Source organism: Panthera leo, chromosome B3, assembly GCF_018350215.1.
Source record: "Panthera leo isolate Ple1 chromosome B3, P.leo_Ple1_pat1.1, whole genome shotgun sequence".
NCBI classification, from domain to species: Eukaryota; Metazoa; Chordata; class Mammalia; order Carnivora; family Felidae; genus Panthera; species Panthera leo.
Genome location: NC_056684.1, coordinates 116,407,515 through 116,426,601, shown reverse-complemented (window position 1 = coordinate 116,426,601; position 19,087 = coordinate 116,407,515). Strand labels below are relative to the sequence as shown.

The 19,087-nt window shown below is 40.0% G+C and overlaps 1 protein-coding gene across 13 annotated transcripts in view; it reads right to left on the bottom strand.

The window, feature by feature from the left end:
• SIPA1L1 (signal induced proliferation associated 1 like 1) overlaps positions 1–19,087 on the bottom strand; it is a 362,552-nt gene that overhangs the window by 71,197 nt on the left and 272,268 nt on the right. For all 13 annotated transcript variants that reach the window (XM_042943670.1, XM_042943676.1, XM_042943662.1 and 10 more), the window contains 3 exons: positions 16,724–16,898; positions 7,041–7,144; positions 4,031–4,188 (listed from right to left, as the gene is read on the bottom strand). In XM_042943670.1, the coding sequence (XP_042799604.1) occupies positions 4,031–4,188; positions 7,041–7,144; positions 16,724–16,898 (437 nt within the window). The remainder of the gene's footprint in view (positions 1–4,030; positions 4,189–7,040; positions 7,145–16,723; positions 16,899–19,087) is intronic.

Sequence of the window (19,087 nt, the reverse complement as noted above, 5' to 3'; positions counted from 1 at the left end):
CCAGACTGCTGTGCTTACTCTTCACTTTGAGGTGAAGAGTTTTTCTACATCTCAGGAATCACTTAGTGATGTCTCAGCACATCCTTGCCACTGAACCGTTCTTCATCTTTTTGATTTGTTGCTTCTAATCTGCTCTATCAACCAGGACCAGATAATTAAGCTCAGTGTAATGATACAAATAAAATAAGAGACCGGGGGCTCTCTTATCAGGTATGAGCATAAGCTTTAGTACAGACGTAGTGATTAATTTCTGAGTTCTTGGCTATGTCTACCGTTCAAGGTTAACTGGTCTCTGGAATTAGTTAGAAATAGTCAGTTTTTCCTATTATAAATAAATTATAAATTATAAACTTTCCAATCCCTAGAGAGATAGAACATCCATTATTTCAGGACCTCATTTCCACATCCACCATAGGATTTTTCTCTCATTGTTCCCCTGTTATATCCCAGGGCCTAGAATAGTGCCTAGCATACACATGATAAGAGCTGCAAAGAGCTGGTGAAAATAAATGAACAAGTTCCAAAGCTGTCTTTTTGTATACAAACTAATTTGCATGGTGACATCGGGTGAATTCTCCTAAAGCTCTCTTTATACCGTGCTACCGGATGGCCTTGCATTCCAAAGGGCTCCACTGCCTCGTAACCCCATCTATGGCAGCACCTTCTTCTGGCACCTGCCACCCCCCACCCTTTCCTCTGTCTACACTTCTGTCTACACCACTGGCCACTCCTAGAATTATTTCTTTTTCTCCCCCACTGAATTTCCTCCATCTATGCTCTAAAACATATGCCAAACCCCATTTTGTCAGTTCAACGTTCCTTATAACTTCAGCCTGTACGGACCCCGCACTTCTCCACCTGATCACAGCAAGAAGCTCCTTTGAGAAAACCCCTTTTGTGCTTTCCTCAGCACACGTGCCAAGGAGATGTCAATAAGTACATGTGAGTGTTCCCTGGGGAAAAAGCTCAGAACAAGAGATTTTCAATGATAAAAAGTATTTGAATCCCTCTAACTGTATCACTGTAGAGTTAAATTAGATTTAAATCTAATTTAGTAGAAATCAATGCAGCTCTATAAACTTTTCAACCAAAGTACCGTAAATAAATGGAAGAGGCCCATAACTTCATATCCTTAGTATTCTGGGGAGTGGCTGGGGTATGAGAAAAACTCACAGGTACAGAAATTCTTTGGAAGACCTATTCTGCTTCATGACACATTTATTTTCAGAGAACATAAACCCTTCACACTCTTTCCCCCAAGCATTAACTACAAGAGAGTTGCCCTATTTGCTCTGGGACCTGAAGCATCTCCTGACATCCCCACACACTTCGGGAAACATGCCTATCTCACTTTGAGATGGACTGAGAACAATCAATATACCTCAAATTAATAACGGGAAAAGATCTCTACTTTCGTTTCTTGTGATTCCTTTTAGTGATACTGCAAGTTGGTACGTGCTCTTGGATTTGCAAAAGGCCCAAGTTCACAGTTTCTAAGCAGGGCACTGGGTCTTCAAACATGCTTGGCAACTAGGAAATCCCAGGCCAGCTCATGTGCCATGAGCTGGGGTGTTCACTGTCTTCCCACAAAGGGTCCAGCATCACATTGCATGGTGGGGCTAAGAAGATGGGCTCACCAGGCAGCAGATTAAAAATAAGAGAGATAGCAAAAAGCATGGTTTTCAAGGCTGGGGTGGGGAGTTTTAAAAGAACAAGACAGGGGTGCCTGGGTGGCTCAGTTGGTTGAGTATCCGACTTTGGCCTAGGTAATGATCTCATGGTTTGTGGGTTCAAGCCTCTGTGTGGACAGCTCAGAGCCTGGAGTCTGCTTTGGATTCTGTGTCTCCCCCTCTCTTTGCCCCTGCACCCCCCCCCAAAATAAATAAACATTAAAAATTAAAAAAAAAAAAAGAATCAGACAGACATCACTTCCTTCCTTAGCAAAGTGTTGAAGAAGGTTGAGAGACCTTTCCTCATGATCAGTCTGTTTAGACTTACCCTGGCCATATTTTACATACTTTAAAAAGTGACACTCAATTCAGTCATTCAAAAGCTTTTAAAAAGCATGTCTGGAACAATCCGAGTATATGAGTCAACTTTTCCAGTTGCAACTTTTATGAAATCTAAACATTATTTCCAATGAAAATCAAACATCCTAATTGAGATGAGCTGTAAGTCTAAAATGCACTCCAGATTCCAAAGTCTTACTCCAAAAATATGTAAAATAGGTCAGTAATTTTTAAAACTTAAAAATCACCTATTGAAATAATAATTATTTGGACATACCAGGTAAATAAAATGTATTATTGGGTCAAAAACTATACTGCTAAAATTAATTTTACCCATTTCTTGTTACTTTAAAAAGTATGGCTATTAAAAAATACAAAATTAATACATGGCTTGCATTACATTTCTACTAGACAGCACTTCATGTAGACAAGGGCTTTTAAAGAAGAAATCTCTGAAACAAACCGCGAAGCTTTTCACTCCCAAACATCATAGTGACCATTTCAAAAGGGGTTAGCTTTCTATCAGAGTTCCATGAAATCCTTGCATAAATCCAGTACAGAGTGTGTTTCAATTGCTTGGGGATATTTTCTAAGTGCAAATAGCCATCCCTCCCAGGTACAGTCAAATGTTCTGCACTTAAGTCTGTCATTCTATTCTAAATAATAGCCATATTATTCTAAATAAAGCAGCTTCCAGGGACCAGATTCTTGGTAAGAGGCTGCAGATCTAGGTCTGTTCTGTTGGAGTTCCCACCCCCTTAGCCCCAGAGTTCTGGAGCAGCTTGTAGGTCAGCAGCAAGGGCAGCAAAGACCCGTGCTTCACAGGGCATGTGAGCAAGGCAACATGGCTGAGCAGTGAAGGGGCTGGGCTCTAGAATCAGACTTAGTGCATTACAATCTAAACTGCCTGGTACTAGCTGACCTTGGGCCAGGGACCTAGCCCCACTGCTTAAGCTTCCTCACCTGAAAATGGGGGACAAAAACAGTACCTAATGCATGGGTTTTACAAATTAAATGAGGTAACCCATGTAAAGTGCCTAGAAATAGTGCTGGGCTTATCACCAGAGCCCAACATATACAGTTATTAGGGGCTGTGCAAGGAAGGTAGTGGTTTACAGCAGTCCGGAGTAACCTTTCCTTGTTTTGTTCCCTGAGCTTGCTTGCTCCCCTCCCGTAATTAACCTGCACTGACTCCCAAAAGTAGACAGCTGTGGCTCTCACAACAAACCAACTGTCAGTCTGTACTGGCCACTTTCTGGGTAGGTGGCTTTATTAATTTAAAAACAAATATCCAGCATTAGCAAAGCCTAATCTTCCAAATTAAGGATGGAAAGACAGGATAAAATTCCATTACTTTAAACAGACAGATTCCTATTAGAAATATCTGGTTAATGCTAGAATAGCCTGACACATCTTCTTGGTACTATGACCATGTTGACCCAGCAATTCAGGTTCTTATATTTGTCAACGCCCAAAGGCCTCTTGCAGATAGATGCTTGAAGTCGGACACTCACGAGACTGGGTCGACATGGGACACTGAAACAATTCCACCAAGTGCTTACTAGTGCATACAAATACTTTGAAGACTGTAGTCAGAAACGTTAGAGTGAATCAAACCAGTCTTAAAGCAAGGGTCTGGGCTTTTTAGACAATAGTAATTAAAACAAAACTTCTCTACTTATTACATCATTCTTCTCTGCTCTTGCCACACCAAATGCAAAGTATAATTAGCAAGATGAGTAATTAGCTGGTGACCAGATGGTATGGACCAAGGACACCACCTAAGGAGGAGGTGCAAATGGAAACAGCAGGTGTCTAACCAGCGTGTCTGGGCAATGTCAACGCCATCGGGTGACATCATCGCGTGAATCGGCCATCCACACACATAGTTTAAAGACAGAAGTAAATGGCAATAGACTTCCCACTGCTGCTTGAGCAAGCGGAGCAGGATGGCCCCCCACCCCCCCGCACGTGACCCCTGGCCCCGCCCACAAGGCTGCTACCAGGGCGCAGGTAGGTACCTGTAACAAACACTGTCGGTGCAGGGGTTGTGAACCCTGACGATGACAAAAACGTGCTGGAAGTGGGATCGGATGTTTTTTGGGCTGAATGGCTGTGCTCCGGGCTCTTGGAAAACAATTGTGACAATATCATTTCCAATGTGCCGCTTCCGTAGGAGCTGAAAGAAAAAATAAGCAAACGACATAAATGACAACACTCTGCTTTTTTCCTCCCCGATTCCCTTACATAACTGTATTTAAAACATTCACCATTAATCAGGGCATGTTAAGGTAGGTAATCTACAGTTACTGTCAATAATTTAGCCCATCTTACTCCCTCCGAGGAAGGTTACAGAAATGAATATTCTGAAATTTGCATAACACGTAGAGCCCATTCAGGAGCTAACCAATATCTGGCATCTTATGCCAAGTTCCAGCATCTCCAAATTCTCAGTTTCCATAACAACAGTTTTGTTCCATTTTCACAGAAGAAAGAAACTTGCCACAGGGAAGATTTTTTTAGAGATGAGAATGGCTGAAGTAATTACACTGCAATTTATGTTCTGGTTTAATTCACTTCATTTAAAGAAATGTGGCTAAGGTGTTTTCCAATATGCTTTTTGTGTTACAAGCTGGGAGTGCAGAAATTACTAATGTTCCAGAATATAAATGTAACAATTTCAAAGCAGGTCAAATTTCAAGTCTAAATAGTTTTTTAAATTGCTTAAGACCACCTTCTGTTTCACATTAAAAAGTGTTTTGGAAGGTGGCTTTCAAATTTAGGCACCCCAACTCATGCTAGGCCAGTGACTTTCCAAGTGGGGTTTATTACATATTTAAGTCAACAGTGTGAAAAAAAAGTTGAACAAAATTTGCATTTCTCGTATTTATTATATAGAGGCTCTTACAAGGAGGAAAATAATGAGATATAACATTATATCAACTATCTGTTAGGCATAAGCTTACATTTATAAACTGTTTTTTTAAATTCGCCAGTGACTTTAACTTACACAAATTACATACAAGTAAAATCAATGATCTAGTATTAGCTGTTAGCTGGGAGAAACAATAGCCTTTTAGATTACGGTTGAGAATTGGGAGTTAGAATGTTCCAGAAATGTACTTTTAACCTTAGGAATTTCAAAGCATCCCAAATTATCCTCTAATGAGGCCATTTAGTTTCATTTCTAAACATGATATATTATTGGATGTTACAGAAATAAAGATGGTCTGTGCTGATGGTTATACAGAATGTACCCATTATTAAACATTATTCATCTACTCAGAATCTCGGGCATACAATGTGTCTATGTATTATGTCATTGCTGCATACATGATGTCATTGCTTTTGGATGCAATGTCATTCTTTATTCCAAATATTGCTTGATATGTAACACTAATATCTTAATAAAGGACCCAAAGAGAAATAAATCCATCTGTCCATCTCACATTATATATAATGAAAGACAGTATTTATAAACAAATTCCTGCCACAAGATTTTAAAAGATATTTTGTTTTTGTTTTTTTCCCCAAGCATAAAGTGATCTACAAAGAAGAAATAAATTCTCTAGCTAGCGAATTAAAATTTCTTAAAATGCAGCAGTACCAATCACTCTTTTATTCTGAAATAGGACCTAATAACACTTTCACCTTGACTGGACCCCCAAATTAAATAATTTAGACAGCTGTCCATTTTAATGCCAACTCATGCTGCTCAACACACTTCAACTCATTTAATTGAATCTTAACTAAATTTTTCACCCTTCCATACATCTTCCCTTTCTCTGCTGTGTACTCAGGTAGGATAAGCCTTTAAATACTACTTGTGAATGTCCTGAAGTTTTTTGACCACTTACTGGTTAAAGTAAGAAACACGTTATTTTTCTTAGCATGATGCTTTCCTATCAGAGTAATGGAGAACTTGGAATTTGCATAAAACGAACTGTCAACAAGTTCTAGATCATGGAATTTATCTTCAATAGGTTTATTTTAGATTTGTAGCTGATTCATTGCTTTGCTGCCTGTTTTTGATTACTTTCGTAATCATAGCAAAGCAAAATCTCATTACCTGGATTTGCGATTTAATCACACCTGCAGTGACAAAGTGTTAGATCAGATCAGTATTTGGTTAAATTTTGTGAAAGACGGTGTGATTCATTCTGCAGCTGGCCTATGTTCTGTTAGCACAAAAGCTGACAATAACAAAAGCTATATCCATTTTAAGGTCAGAGGGGATACTGGACCGCTTGTGTTTATAACAGCTTTTGAAAGGAGATGCTGTTAGCTCTCGGACTCTTTTAAATGTCAGTTTGGTATCATTTATTTTGCAATATTTTTAAAAAACAACTACCATATACCTTCCAAAACAATACTGCCAGTTTCCATGTTGCTCTGTAACAATGTGCCACTTCTTAGTTTCCTCATTTACTACCTCATCGACCACATTTTAGTAATAGGCGTTGTGCTTTTAGACTTTTTTAAAAGACACCGTGTATGATGTATGCAAATGCAAGGGTTTTTTTATGTTCTTTGCTGTCCTCCTGACAAACATTAAGAAAAAAACCTTTTTCTGAGATCCCACTGACATTTATTCCGATTTTTCTCCAAGTCAGTGTACCAAGCCTCCTTTGAAATCTGAAATGACACATCAGTACTTTCCTGCTTTGTCTCCTGGCCTCTTGAGATGGAACTTCACCCACTCATACATGTTCTCTGCAACACTGCAGGGTCACCTAATCACCATGATTTTAACTTGTTCTCTTCGGATTCCATGAAAACCTCAATCCCCGTGGGTGAAAAGCAAATGATTAATTCACAAAGCCATCCAGCTGGCTGTTAACCTAGAATCTGGGTCTCTTCATTTGTTTTCAGCTCATTTGCTATTCGTTATTTCCGCAAAGTACAAAAGCTTCCTGCTGCGGTGACAGGTGCAACATTCAATTCTGGTTTCAGATTTTACAAACTTGCCACTTAGGCTTCTGGGGGAAACGAAAAAGGGTAGGAAACACAGACAACACCGGGATCTCTTACCTGTTGCTTGTTATTAGGTGTGTATGGCAGCATGGTGGAAACATGGAACATAATTTCATAGTCTTTGTATGTTGTATACAGAGAATGGGTTCCAGTGGAGTCAGCTACAGTAAAAAAAAAATAGATATAATGATGAGATGACTGTAAGAATGGGAAAAATAGTTCATTTAAGAAAAACATCTCCAAAAAAAGAAAACAAAGGAAATCGTTTAGGATGAAAAGATGCTAGATAAGAACTAGCATCAGTGTTCTTACCCATTTTTTTGTATCTGATTCTCTTTGGCGGTCCAGGGAAGCCTGGGTCCCTTCTCAGAACAGTATTTATAAATGCATGAAACAAACTACATCTGATTTCAATAGAAATCAATTATACTGAGAAATAGTTATCAAAAATAATTTTAAACTATAATAGCATTAGATTTCTATAACAAGTTTTAGCAATTGATCGAACAGAACTACTATAATTCTGAAGTAGTGATGTACATAAGCAGTAGTTTGAGGGACCTCCAAAAAAAAATACAATATGGAAATATCTATGCTCTCAACTTGCAATACAATCGTAGGTAGAACTTATGCAACTGTGGTTTGTTGCCCACATTCATAATTGAAGGAAGTCCTAAATTTTAATTAGGGGTCAGTGAAAACAAATGTAAAATGATTTCCCGTCCAAGTTCACACACCCCTGAACTCTGTCCACAGATGTCAGGTTAAGACCGCCTTTTCCAATATTTCTGATTCAAGCAAGAGAGTTGTTTTATTCTTAACAAACAGATGAAAACTTAATAGGTCTGTAACCTGAATAACAAAGGTATTATAAGCAATGTCCAACAAGTTTTTATAGACTGTGTTCTGCTTTCATCTTCCTTAAGGGAGAGCAACCTCTACTCCCTTAATCATCAACAAATCAATTGCCCAGAAATAACCAGAAACCAGAGAAGAGAATTATTAGCTGTCCAACCGAAAGGGAGCGTCTCTGGTCTTAAAGGACCTGGACTTGCAGGCTGCTAAATGACATTAGTGCGTTTGTTTGTTCATGCTGGGTAAATTCGAGCCTCATCAACCATACCGTTGAAGACCAGAACGTTTTACTGCACTTCGGGGAAGCTGCAAGACAAAGCCTCTGGTATACACCAAGAGGCAGTAGTTCTCAAAATTTAGCATGCACACTGGCATCTGGGGAGCTGGTTTAAAAGGCAGATTTGCATGCACCACCCCCAGAAATACTGCACAGTGGGTACAGGGCTGGGCAAAGGAATCTATTTTAATAAACACCCCCAGGGTGACTGCGATGCAGGAGCTCTGCTGCCCTTAGGCACTGCTCCACAAACAGACCACAATGGTGGCTTGCAGACAGGCTTGTAAACATGTTCTAGAGCCTGGAGCTTCAACCTCGAGCTTCTTGAAGGAACTTAATCTTTGAAGCTGACAGAAAATGCAAAGGGTTAAAAACAAGCTAAAACTGAAATAAAGCACAGACTATTTTTCAAAAAATTGCTAAAATATGTACCAACAGATAGCCTCCCAAGAAAAAAATATCTTCTAAATGCTAATGGCCACCAACACAAAAAACTATAAACTACTGCTATAAATAATTGGACTATCTAAGACACGCCTTAAGTACGAAGAACATATCTACTTTTAAGGGCTCTACTTATAAATAACTTCTGAACCGATTAGTACATTTTAAACCTTAAAGCGAATGTGTCAGCTTTGACGTGTACTTACATGTGTTTCAAGTCAATTTGGGGCAAAATTAATGAACTAGAAAAGAGACTGTCATCCAGAACTCGTGTTACATTTTGCTTTGTATGTCTGCCTAATTCTAAAAGAATTACTGCCAGAGAGGAAAGCTGATGTGGAAGACAACCCTGAAGGTAACCTTGCTTTTCTACTTCTGGCCCGCTCTCGCTGTCCTTTCTGCGTGCCTCATTTATGTAATAGACGCTGCTTGACCAGCCTTTTTCTGGGGACCTCTGGAAACCCTCAAGTTTTGCTGATAATTTTAAACAGTTTGAACAGTTCCAAAAGCTTCAAAGGTGAAACAAGAGTCAAAACAATGAAATTTTCCTTTCCGAGCCATAAGGAATTTCAAAATCCTGAAAATACTATATAAGTAACAGAATTGTTAAACGTTACCAGAAAGAATGGAAAACGAATGTTTGCTATATTTCCCAAAGAATAAAGCATCCAATGTTTCTATTATTATATTTTTAGTGACCCGGAAACCCTGAAACCATGAAAAACTTAATTAGCTTGGCAATCAGGAAAAAATGAAAATGACAAAATTCCATTTTGCTCTGGGTAAAGAATATATATATTGAAGAATTTATAATGGGAAATATGCTTGAGAAGAGGGGTGGAAAGAAGATAATGCTCCTTCTTATCTGTATGGAGCTTTAAAAGTAAATTCGGGCATCTTATGGGTCATCTTGATAATCATGTGATTTGCCTCCAAATCATACTACCAGTGGGTGGCATATACCCACTAATAAGGTCAACATTCTATGCTAAGTCATGGAAAGTAAAATTTCTAATATTCAGTGTAGATGATAAGAAGACACTGAATAATTAAGGAACGATAATATTTTTCTCTGCTGCTTTCAGAAAGTGTAGATATGGGATAATATCCTACATTAGGCATTTCTATTTGAAGACTGTGATGAGAGAGCACAAGGCAAGCTGAGGACAAAGCACAAGTTCAGCACACCCTCCTCCCCTGCCCCCCAGGTGGGATACATGTGACATTCCTCAGGCACTCTGGGCTGCCCAAGAACAAAGGAAAGGAAAGAAAACAAATGGTCAACTGGTAAGAGATCACAGTCATGTAGGACACAAGTCTCCATCAGTTTATAAATGTCTTAGTAAATTACTAGAAAAAGGCAATCTTATCAATAGCCTAATCTCCAGAAACCTATAGACTCAGTTGCCTGGAGCCCCAACATCACCTTCCCCTCCACAGTGATGTGGGGAACAAAGGCAAGAAGGAAATGGCAGGTAAAATTAAATTTCTTTATAACCTGCAGCCCACTGACAAATACTTGAGACAAATATAGAGTATAACATTTCTCTAGGAACCCCCTACAGTTGTAATGTCTGATGCCTTACTAGAGGGAAAACAACCTTAGCTTGACAAGAGCTAGGCCTCTCGTGTATTATCAGTCTTTAGTATATGAAAGTCCTTCTGGAGGCCTCCTTTTTGCCTTTACCTCCCCCAGTTCCATAGCGTATCACCAGCCATTCTTCACAACTCCAGTGCAGCTCTTTCTGCCCATGGGTCCTGTCTCTGCACTTTAATAAAATCACCTTTTTGCACCAAAAACATCTCAAGAATTCTTTCTTGGCCATCGGCTCCAGACCCTCATCACTCCAAAACCCCATGAATGGTATGAATAGGTTAATACGTTTGTAGAGCAGTTTCAGAGACAGTGTCATAATCATCTCTGACTTCTCTTTTGGGCTCAACTCCTTTACTTTTCTGTAGGCTGAAACTTGGTTGATAAAGTGTATGTATACGAATCTGGATAAGGAAAAGTAATTAGATTTTTTTTACAACCATTTTGCAGTCACTAACGGATGTATCCAGAGTTAAGAAAAGCTAGATGAAGGAAAACGGGCCTATGCAACTTGATTTCAGGAAAGTTCCTAGTTTTAAGTATTTATGAACACAAGAGAAAAGTAATCTTGTTACCTAAACTCATGCAGACTAAATAAAGTCAACAGAAGGAAGAAAGCTTAAGTTCCATTTATTAAATGTCCTCACCACGAGAGAACACATCAAATGTAAGATGAAGTCAGATAGCCTGTAGATCTCATTTTTATCCTTTTATTTAACTTGAAATATAATCATTGTCAGTTGGCTGCTGGGGACCAACCCTTTAAGACCCCTGATCCCCTGTCTATGCAACCTTGCCTCAGGGTCTGGGGAATGCAGAAGTCAATGCTCAGAAACAGAGTCAGGGCCAAGAACGGACATCTGGAACACTGGCATCATTCGAGATGAGACACACTTCTGCCCTTGTGGCACTATTTCACTCACTCACTAATGAAGTATTTGGGGAAATCAAGAATTCTACCTGCTCTGGCATCTATCGTATTTGCTAATATTCTTTCAATGTACATTTAGACACAGCCAGCAGATGAGTTACTCTGCTTTAATGAGGGTGGAATAAAGAAGAGTTTATAGCAGTACCCTTGGCCACGGCAGGTGCATTCATATGGTGTCAGTTTCAGGATATGCGAGGGTGCATGTGAACATACCTGGGACTCAAGGCATCTCAAAATCAGTAGCACGTTGAGAGATGACGAAGGACAAGATGGGTGTGGGGTTGGTACTTCGGAATCAGCCACTAGTATTTTCTACCAACTCCTCACTTTGCGAGACACCTGCAATTACCTGGCTTCCCAATTTGGAAGTAAGAAGATCTGAATTTGAATGCCAGTGGCATCTTTGCTAAATGACCACAAACAAATCACATCACCTCTCTGCCCATTGATATTCTTGTTGCTGGAAGGATTAAGCGAATTAACGTATGTAGAGGTGCTAGCCCACAAAAGATGCTCAGGAAATGTGTTGATTAGAATTTGGAATTTTGTGCAGTTGAGGTGAAAAGTGTAGTCTCCTTAAACAAGGACTTTTATGTATTTTCATTTCTTTGCCAAGCACATCCCAGAAACACTCAGAGGAAAAACCTTACGTTAAAGTAGTTTGAAGTTGAAGGAGGTGAAGAAAGAGTCCTTTCCTTCATTCATCAGTGTCTCTGACTCCAAATGCCCTTTGCATATGCAGAGCATTTAAACAATGCTAGTTTTACCCCCTTCCCTATCGAAGTTTAAATATTCCAAATACAGGAGGATTTATTTCCTTGGTTTTTAAAACGCTGCCAACAAAAGGGGGAAGCAACAAGCATTCACTAATACTACAGCAAATTAACGAAGGCAAGGCTTGGAAGGAATGCTTACAAAGGGCTCCTAAAGTCTCCTCTGTTCTGACTTGACAAACAAGCCTCGTTCAGGAAATGATTTCCCAAATAATAATCCATATGCACAGTTATAAATGAAGGTGGTCTCTAGCTTTCAAATAACACACTGCTTGGTGGGAAGTTTATTTTTGTATTTGCTGTAGAATGAGAGGACGGTAATTATCTAGAGGTTATACCATTCAAATAAGGAAACAAAGTAAGGAGGGGGAACAAAAACCCACTCCTGAAAATTTCTTCTTTGCAGAACTGTTCCACCCCGCCCCATTTGTAGCTTATTTGCTAAAAGACCTTACTTCTGAAAACAGGAAAATGGACTTTGTATGAAACACTGGCAAAGAGAAGAACCATTTCTTCTGAGCCTTTCCCTCTTTTACCAAAGTACTAAAATCTGAATATAATTGTAATGCATGACAAGTAGAGCTGTTTCATGAGTTGGCTTGGGTAATTTTAGCCCAAGGGCTGGAGAGAAAGGGAAGAGTCACAGGCACAAGGCAGAGAGCCCTGGGCTTCACTGTATTTAATTCCACATTTATGCTTTCTCTGAACACCTCCTTAACCACAGCACTAGGATCTGTTCCACCTCACTAGTGCTTCCTTGCTGTCTAACATTGGGCACGTTAATCTAAAGAAGCCAATTCTGTAAAATGGGGAGAACCAGTACCTAGTAAACACTTTGAGGAGTAAATGAAATGACAAACACACAGAATATCTGGGACCTCGGCTTCCACCAGAGGTAACTTGGTATATGGGACTTGTCCTCCCATCGTAAGTAACTAGAAAAACTGACGAAATATCTGAAACAACTTTTTTTCAGACATTTTACAATAGGCAGCATTGGATAGTGATCCCAGAGAAAAAAGAATAAAAGAAGATGAGCCCTCTGATCCCACCAGGTTTTCTACCTGGAGGAACTTTTGGAACAGCGGCACAGTGCACGGCTTTGAAGAGGGAAAGCCAAAATACACTGGAGTTCAGGAAGCCTGAGGTAGTTGATATTCGCAGGGCAGCGTACCAAAGGGGAGGAAACTACACAGTGAAAGAGGTTCAGAAATCCGCATAAGGGTCTCCTTGAGTCTTGGGCTCACGATGAAGCTGCACACACACAGAGGAAGATTCCACAAGCCAGGCAAAGGAAAACTATTAGGGTAGTGTACAGCATGGTGACCACGGTGAATAATACTGTATTGCATATCTGAAAGTTGCTAGGAGTAGATCTTAGATGTTCTCATCGCAAGAAAAAAGATTGTTTGTAACCTTGTATGGTGACACATGTTAATTAGACTTGTGGTGGTGGTCATTTCACAACACATGCAAGTATTGGATCAATATGTTGTACACCTGAAACTAACATAATGCTATATGTCAATTATAACTCAGTAAGAGAAAGAGGGAAAAACTATTAGGCAAAGAAAAACCACCAAAGAATCGTAAGGCAAACAATTCTCACGGCTGACACAGGGTTGGAAGGCACTCAAGTTCTAACCAGCCACAGTAAAGAGACCTCATTGAATATGCAGGTCCTCAGACATAAGAAAAGTCATGCCTTAGTAGCAGAGCTACATTAGAGAGTAAACACTGCCCTGGGTATGCTTAAGAACAAGATTCATAAAGATCAAGCTGTTTTGTAAGTAACTTAACTGCTCACCAAAGCAAAACTCACCACTCTTTGAGGAAGACAACACAATCTAGACACTCAACCAGAAAACATTCAGAATATACACTCTCCAATCAAAAGTAACCAGATACATGCAGCACTAAAATGTAACTCAAAAGCAAGAGAAGATTTGTTAAATGGAGGCTTCAAACGACAAGGACGACAGAATTAGCATGCAGAGACTTGAACACAGCTATCATAAATACATCAAGGAGGGGCACCTGGGTGGCTCAGTCGGTTAAGTGTCCCAACTCTTGAGTTGGGCTCAGGTCATGATCTCGTGGTCGTAGGATTGAACCCTGCATCCGTGCTGGGATGCAGAGCCGGGAGGCTGCTCGGGATCCTCTCTCCCTCTAGCCCTCCCCCGCTCACGCATTTTCTCTCTCTCTCTCTCTCTCTCTCTCTCTCTCTCTCTCTCACAATAAACGCTAAAAAAATAAAATAAACATATTCAAGGATTTAAAGGACAACATGAACCTAATGAAGATAAACTAGATAACTGAGAAGAGGACCAAATGCAATTCTGGCTTCTGGAGATGATAATATCTCAAATGAAAATTTCACTGGACTGGATTAACAGCAGATTAAGACACTGTAGAAGAAAAGCACAGTGAACTTGGAAGATATACTAATAGGAATTATCCAAATGGAAGCACAGGGAAAAAAAGTTTAAAAAAAATTAAAACAGCTTCATTAACCTGAGGTACACTAGTGAGTGATCTAATGTATGTGTAATTGGAAATTCAGAAGATGGCAACAGAAAAAAAATGAAGATTGGCAATTACTACTTTTATTTGATGGAAACTATGAACCCACAGATCCAATCACACCTACACTGTCATATGTACAAGAAGTGATCCTACAGGAACACTTGTCCTGGAAAACATTTTCTCTTACTTAGTATTTATTTATTTTGAAGATTTTTTTTTTTTTAGTTTATTTATTTTGAGAGAGAGAGAGCTAAAGAGAGAGAGAGAGAGAGAAAGAGAGAGCACAAGCATGGGAGAGACAGAGAAATTGGGGGGGGGGGGGCGGAGGAGGAGAGAAAGAATGGGTCCCAAGCAGGCTCCACACTCAGTGCGGAGCCTGATACAGGGCTCGAACTCATGAACCATGAAGTCGTGACCTGAGCTGAAATCAAAAGTGAGACGCCGGACTGAGCCACCCAGGTGCCCCAGCATTTTCTGTTTTTAATGATTATACTGAAAGAGAGAGTTTCCTGACACAAAGTAAGGTTAGACAAAACGTGGTGAGATTATCTTCTAGCACACAGAGCAAAATCTTATCTTTGGGGGTGCCATGGCCAATGAGAAGCTGTGGGACCTGCAGAGGCTGGTTTTGACACTACTGGCTTGAAGTAAGAGAGATAAACATGCAAACTGCCTCTTTTAGAGCTTTACGATAGAAATACTTTCCGACTTTTTGTTCCCTGGAAGAAATCTGACACTCTGAAAGGACAGAAAAAGAAACTGTCTGCTCATTCCTCTGCTCATCAGCTATGCCCTGAAAGGTTACTAGGGGTCTTAAAGGAGGGCACCACAGTGAAAAGGAACCCTTCCCTGCTGAATATTACAGAACAAGTATGCTGCTAGAGGAGGTCAGCTAACCCAGGCTTATCCCCCTCTAGCCTGTGCAGCTATTGGGATTTTGAGGCAAAACATGCGTACGGTGCTTATTTTGTTTATTTCAGTGTCTTACTTGATGCCACACTGCTTAAGTATGGTCTTGCTATACTTTTCTCATGTTGCCTTTCATCATCAAGAGGCGGCTGGGAATGTGTGAACACACAAATAATACACAGTCTTAATCAATTTCCAATCTGGCCATTCATGCATAGAAGCAGGGTGCTTAGTACACTCTTCCCAGAAGCTTTCATATAGCTCTTCGTGGTGGTGGTAATTTATAGAACACTGCAAACTAGGACAACATGAATGAAGCGTATAGGGCAAATGTCAGAAAATCTGGGAAAGAAGAGTTCAGGACGTATTAAGATTTAACGTTTTACGCAATTGCAAGTAGAGTATGGAACGCTAAAATAATATTTAAGAGTCTAGGCTATTTATGGGCTTTAATAGTCTCTCCTGCATGTCGTTTCCAAGTTGGCAACAGCAAAACCATGGCAACAGGAAATTCTTCCCTGCAGTGGAGTTTATGAATGCTTTTCTGTTTTCATGACTCAACTCCTTATTTAATTTCCTGTACAGAAAATCGGAGATTACTATAGACTGCCATACAGATGTGCTAATCCAAAGACCCTCTCAAAGAAAAACAGGTCATAGGTGTCCATGGATGGATTCTGAGATAAAATTTAAAACTGCCTCCTCACAGACACACAGCAGACATCAACATACTGTAACCTAAACAGATGTTGGAGAACGTAACTATCTTATTAACGGCGTGGGGAATGGGAGCGCACAACCTTGTGTGTTCATGAGCCATAGCTAAAGAGACTGTTCCAGTATTGTGCTCTTAATCAACATATTTCAGGAGCCAAACTAATACCAAAGCTAAGAGGCCTGTTTCCTTAGGGATTCAATTAGAGTACGAACAATAAAAATAGAAAAGAGACTAACAAAAAAACCTCAATCTTAATAGAAGACAAAAATGAATAAGAAAACCCTTATCATGAAGATTGACTGCATCCATACGCATGGGGATTACAAGATAAATCAATGAAAGTAAAAAATTCCGGGGCTTATGACCAGATGGCTACAAGATTCTGGAAGTTTTAGTCGCTCTAACATTCACCTAACTATAGTGACATTTACACGACCCTACCCAGGAGCAATCCCGCGTGAGTTGCACCCCTGCCCTATCGCTCCATCCACGCTGCTGAGAACACCGTTTCTTTTTAACAGTCCGATCCTAGCTACTTTGATTACAGTCGTCAAATGTCCTGGGGCCGCGTCCTCCTTCTCTGGCTTCCTCTCCCCTGTCCCCGGCGGTGTTCTGCAGTAAACGGCAATATTGTTTTATGGGCAATCTAGCAGATGAACATCAACACAGCAGGGCGGAAATAAGCCTAGCAGGAGAGTGTAAGTATTTCTTACTTTTGGTGTCAAGCTGTGCACGGTACTTCTCAAATCCTTTGAGCCGAACGCGTTCTCCCAACAGCTGAAGGAATTCCTCAAAGGCCGGGCCGGCTGACTCATTGTTGTAGATCTCTTCTTCCGTGCTCTGTCCAGCTCTGCAGTACATGATGCCTACCTTCTGCTGATAGTTCAGCTGCGAAGAGAGGCGGTACGAGGCATATAAATACAGGCAGATCCAACAGGCACATGAAAAGATGTTCAACGTCGCTCCTCATCAGGGAAATACAAATCAAAACCACACTCAGATATCACCTCACACCAGTCAGAGTGGCCAAAATGAACAAATCAGGAGACTATAGATGCTGGAGAGGATGTGGACAAACGGGAACCCTCTTGCACTGTTGGTGGGAATGCAAACTGGTGCAGCCGCTCTGGAAAGCAGTGTGGAGGTTCCTCAGAAAATTAAAAATAGACCTACCCTATGACCCAGCAATAGCACTGCTAGGAATTTACCCAAGGGATACAGGAGTACTGATGCATAGGGGCACTTGTACCCCAATGTTTATAGCAGCACTCTCAACAATAGCCAAATTATGGAAAGAGCCTAAATGTCCATCAACTGATGAATGGATAAAGAAATTGTGGTTTATATACACAATGAAATACTACGTGGCAATGAGAAAGAATGAAATATGGCCTTTTGTAGCAACATGGATGGAAATGGAGAGTGTGATGCTAAGTGAAATAAGCCATATAGAGAAAGACAGATACCATATGGTTTCACTCTTATGTGGATCCTGAGAAACTTAACAGAAACCCATGGGGGAGGGGAAGGGAAAAAAAAAAAAAAAAAAGAGGTTAGAGTGGGAGAGAGCCAAAGCATAAGAGACTGTTAAAAACTGAGAACAAACTGAGGGTTGATGGGGGGTGGGAGGGAGGGGAGGGTGGGTGATGGGTAGTGAGGAGGGCACCTTTTGGGATGAGCACTGGGTGTTGTATGGAAACCAATTTGACAATAAACTTCATATATTGAATAAATAAATAAATAAATACAGGCAGATCCACTGTGCCCCACTGAGATGCTCCTAACTCCTGGAGGGCACATGCCCAGCATGGCTAACAGGTCTCTTCTCTTCAAATCCTTCTGTTTTAATCCTTCTGTCCTCTAATCCAAAAAGTAACAGTGGAACCAGCATCTGTAATTATAATCTTCACAAATTAAGAGAAAAGGTCAGGAAGATGAATTGAAATTTTCTGTATGTCAAGATAATACATCATGAGAACAGATGTTGATACTTTAGGGAATTTTCTCTGAGTGGATTACAAAGTACAAAATGAGGCTATAAAAAAAAAATAACAACAACAGTTGGACAACAAAAGGTAATTCTTTTTCAATAATTTCCGCCTTTTAAAAAGGGAAGGCTGGGGCACCTGGGTGGCTCAGTCGGTTAAGCATCTTGGTTTCAGCTCAGGACATGAGCTCATGGTTCGTGAGTTTGAGTCCCACATCAGGCTCTGTGCGGCTAGCACAGAACCTGCTTGGGATTCTCTCTTTCTCCCTCTCTCTCTGCCCCTCACCCACTTGCTCTCTGTCTCTCTCAAAATATAATAAGTGAACTTTAAAAAAAATAAAAATTGAAAAAAATAAAAAAGGAAGTCCTTACAAATTTAAAAGCAGAATTCCACTACACAAAAAATACTTTAAAATTGTATCTTTTAAAATTCATATCGTTTTGGACTAAGCAGCACATTAATGTTCTTGCTAATTTTTTTTTTTCTGGTAAAACTGGGAAAGATTTCTCTCCCAATGCCATTTTTCCAATATACTAAATTATAAACCTCAGTTATATCTTTCTTAGAGCACTACCATCATCAACAATGTACTTTTCAAATATTTTTCTAAAAGATGAGTGCCTGAATAGAAACTTTAAAAGGGGCTTCATAATGGCAAATCAGCTAGTGGCAAACAATCCTTCCTCAGAGACAGTTAAAATGAAGCATTCAAGGGACTTAAATATGATGCGACATTAATCAAAATATTTACTCATCATTGAGAAGTCTAGTCATTCTGCAAACAAATTTTAAGGTGGTATTAGTCATTTAACAAGACTTTGTGTGTTGTTCTCAATACAAAAATTTAGACTTTGGGGGTGCCTGGATGGCTCAGTCGGTAAAGGAGCCGACTCTTGATTTCGGTTCAGGTCATGATCTCACAGTTCTGTCCGTGAGTTCGATCCCCACATTGGGCTCTGAGCTCACTGCGCAGAGCCTGCTTCAGATCTTCAGTCTCACTCTTTCTGTCCCTTCCCTGCTTGCACTCTCTTTCTCTCAGAAATAAATACACGTTAAAAAAAAATTTTTTTTTAAATATAGACTTTTAAT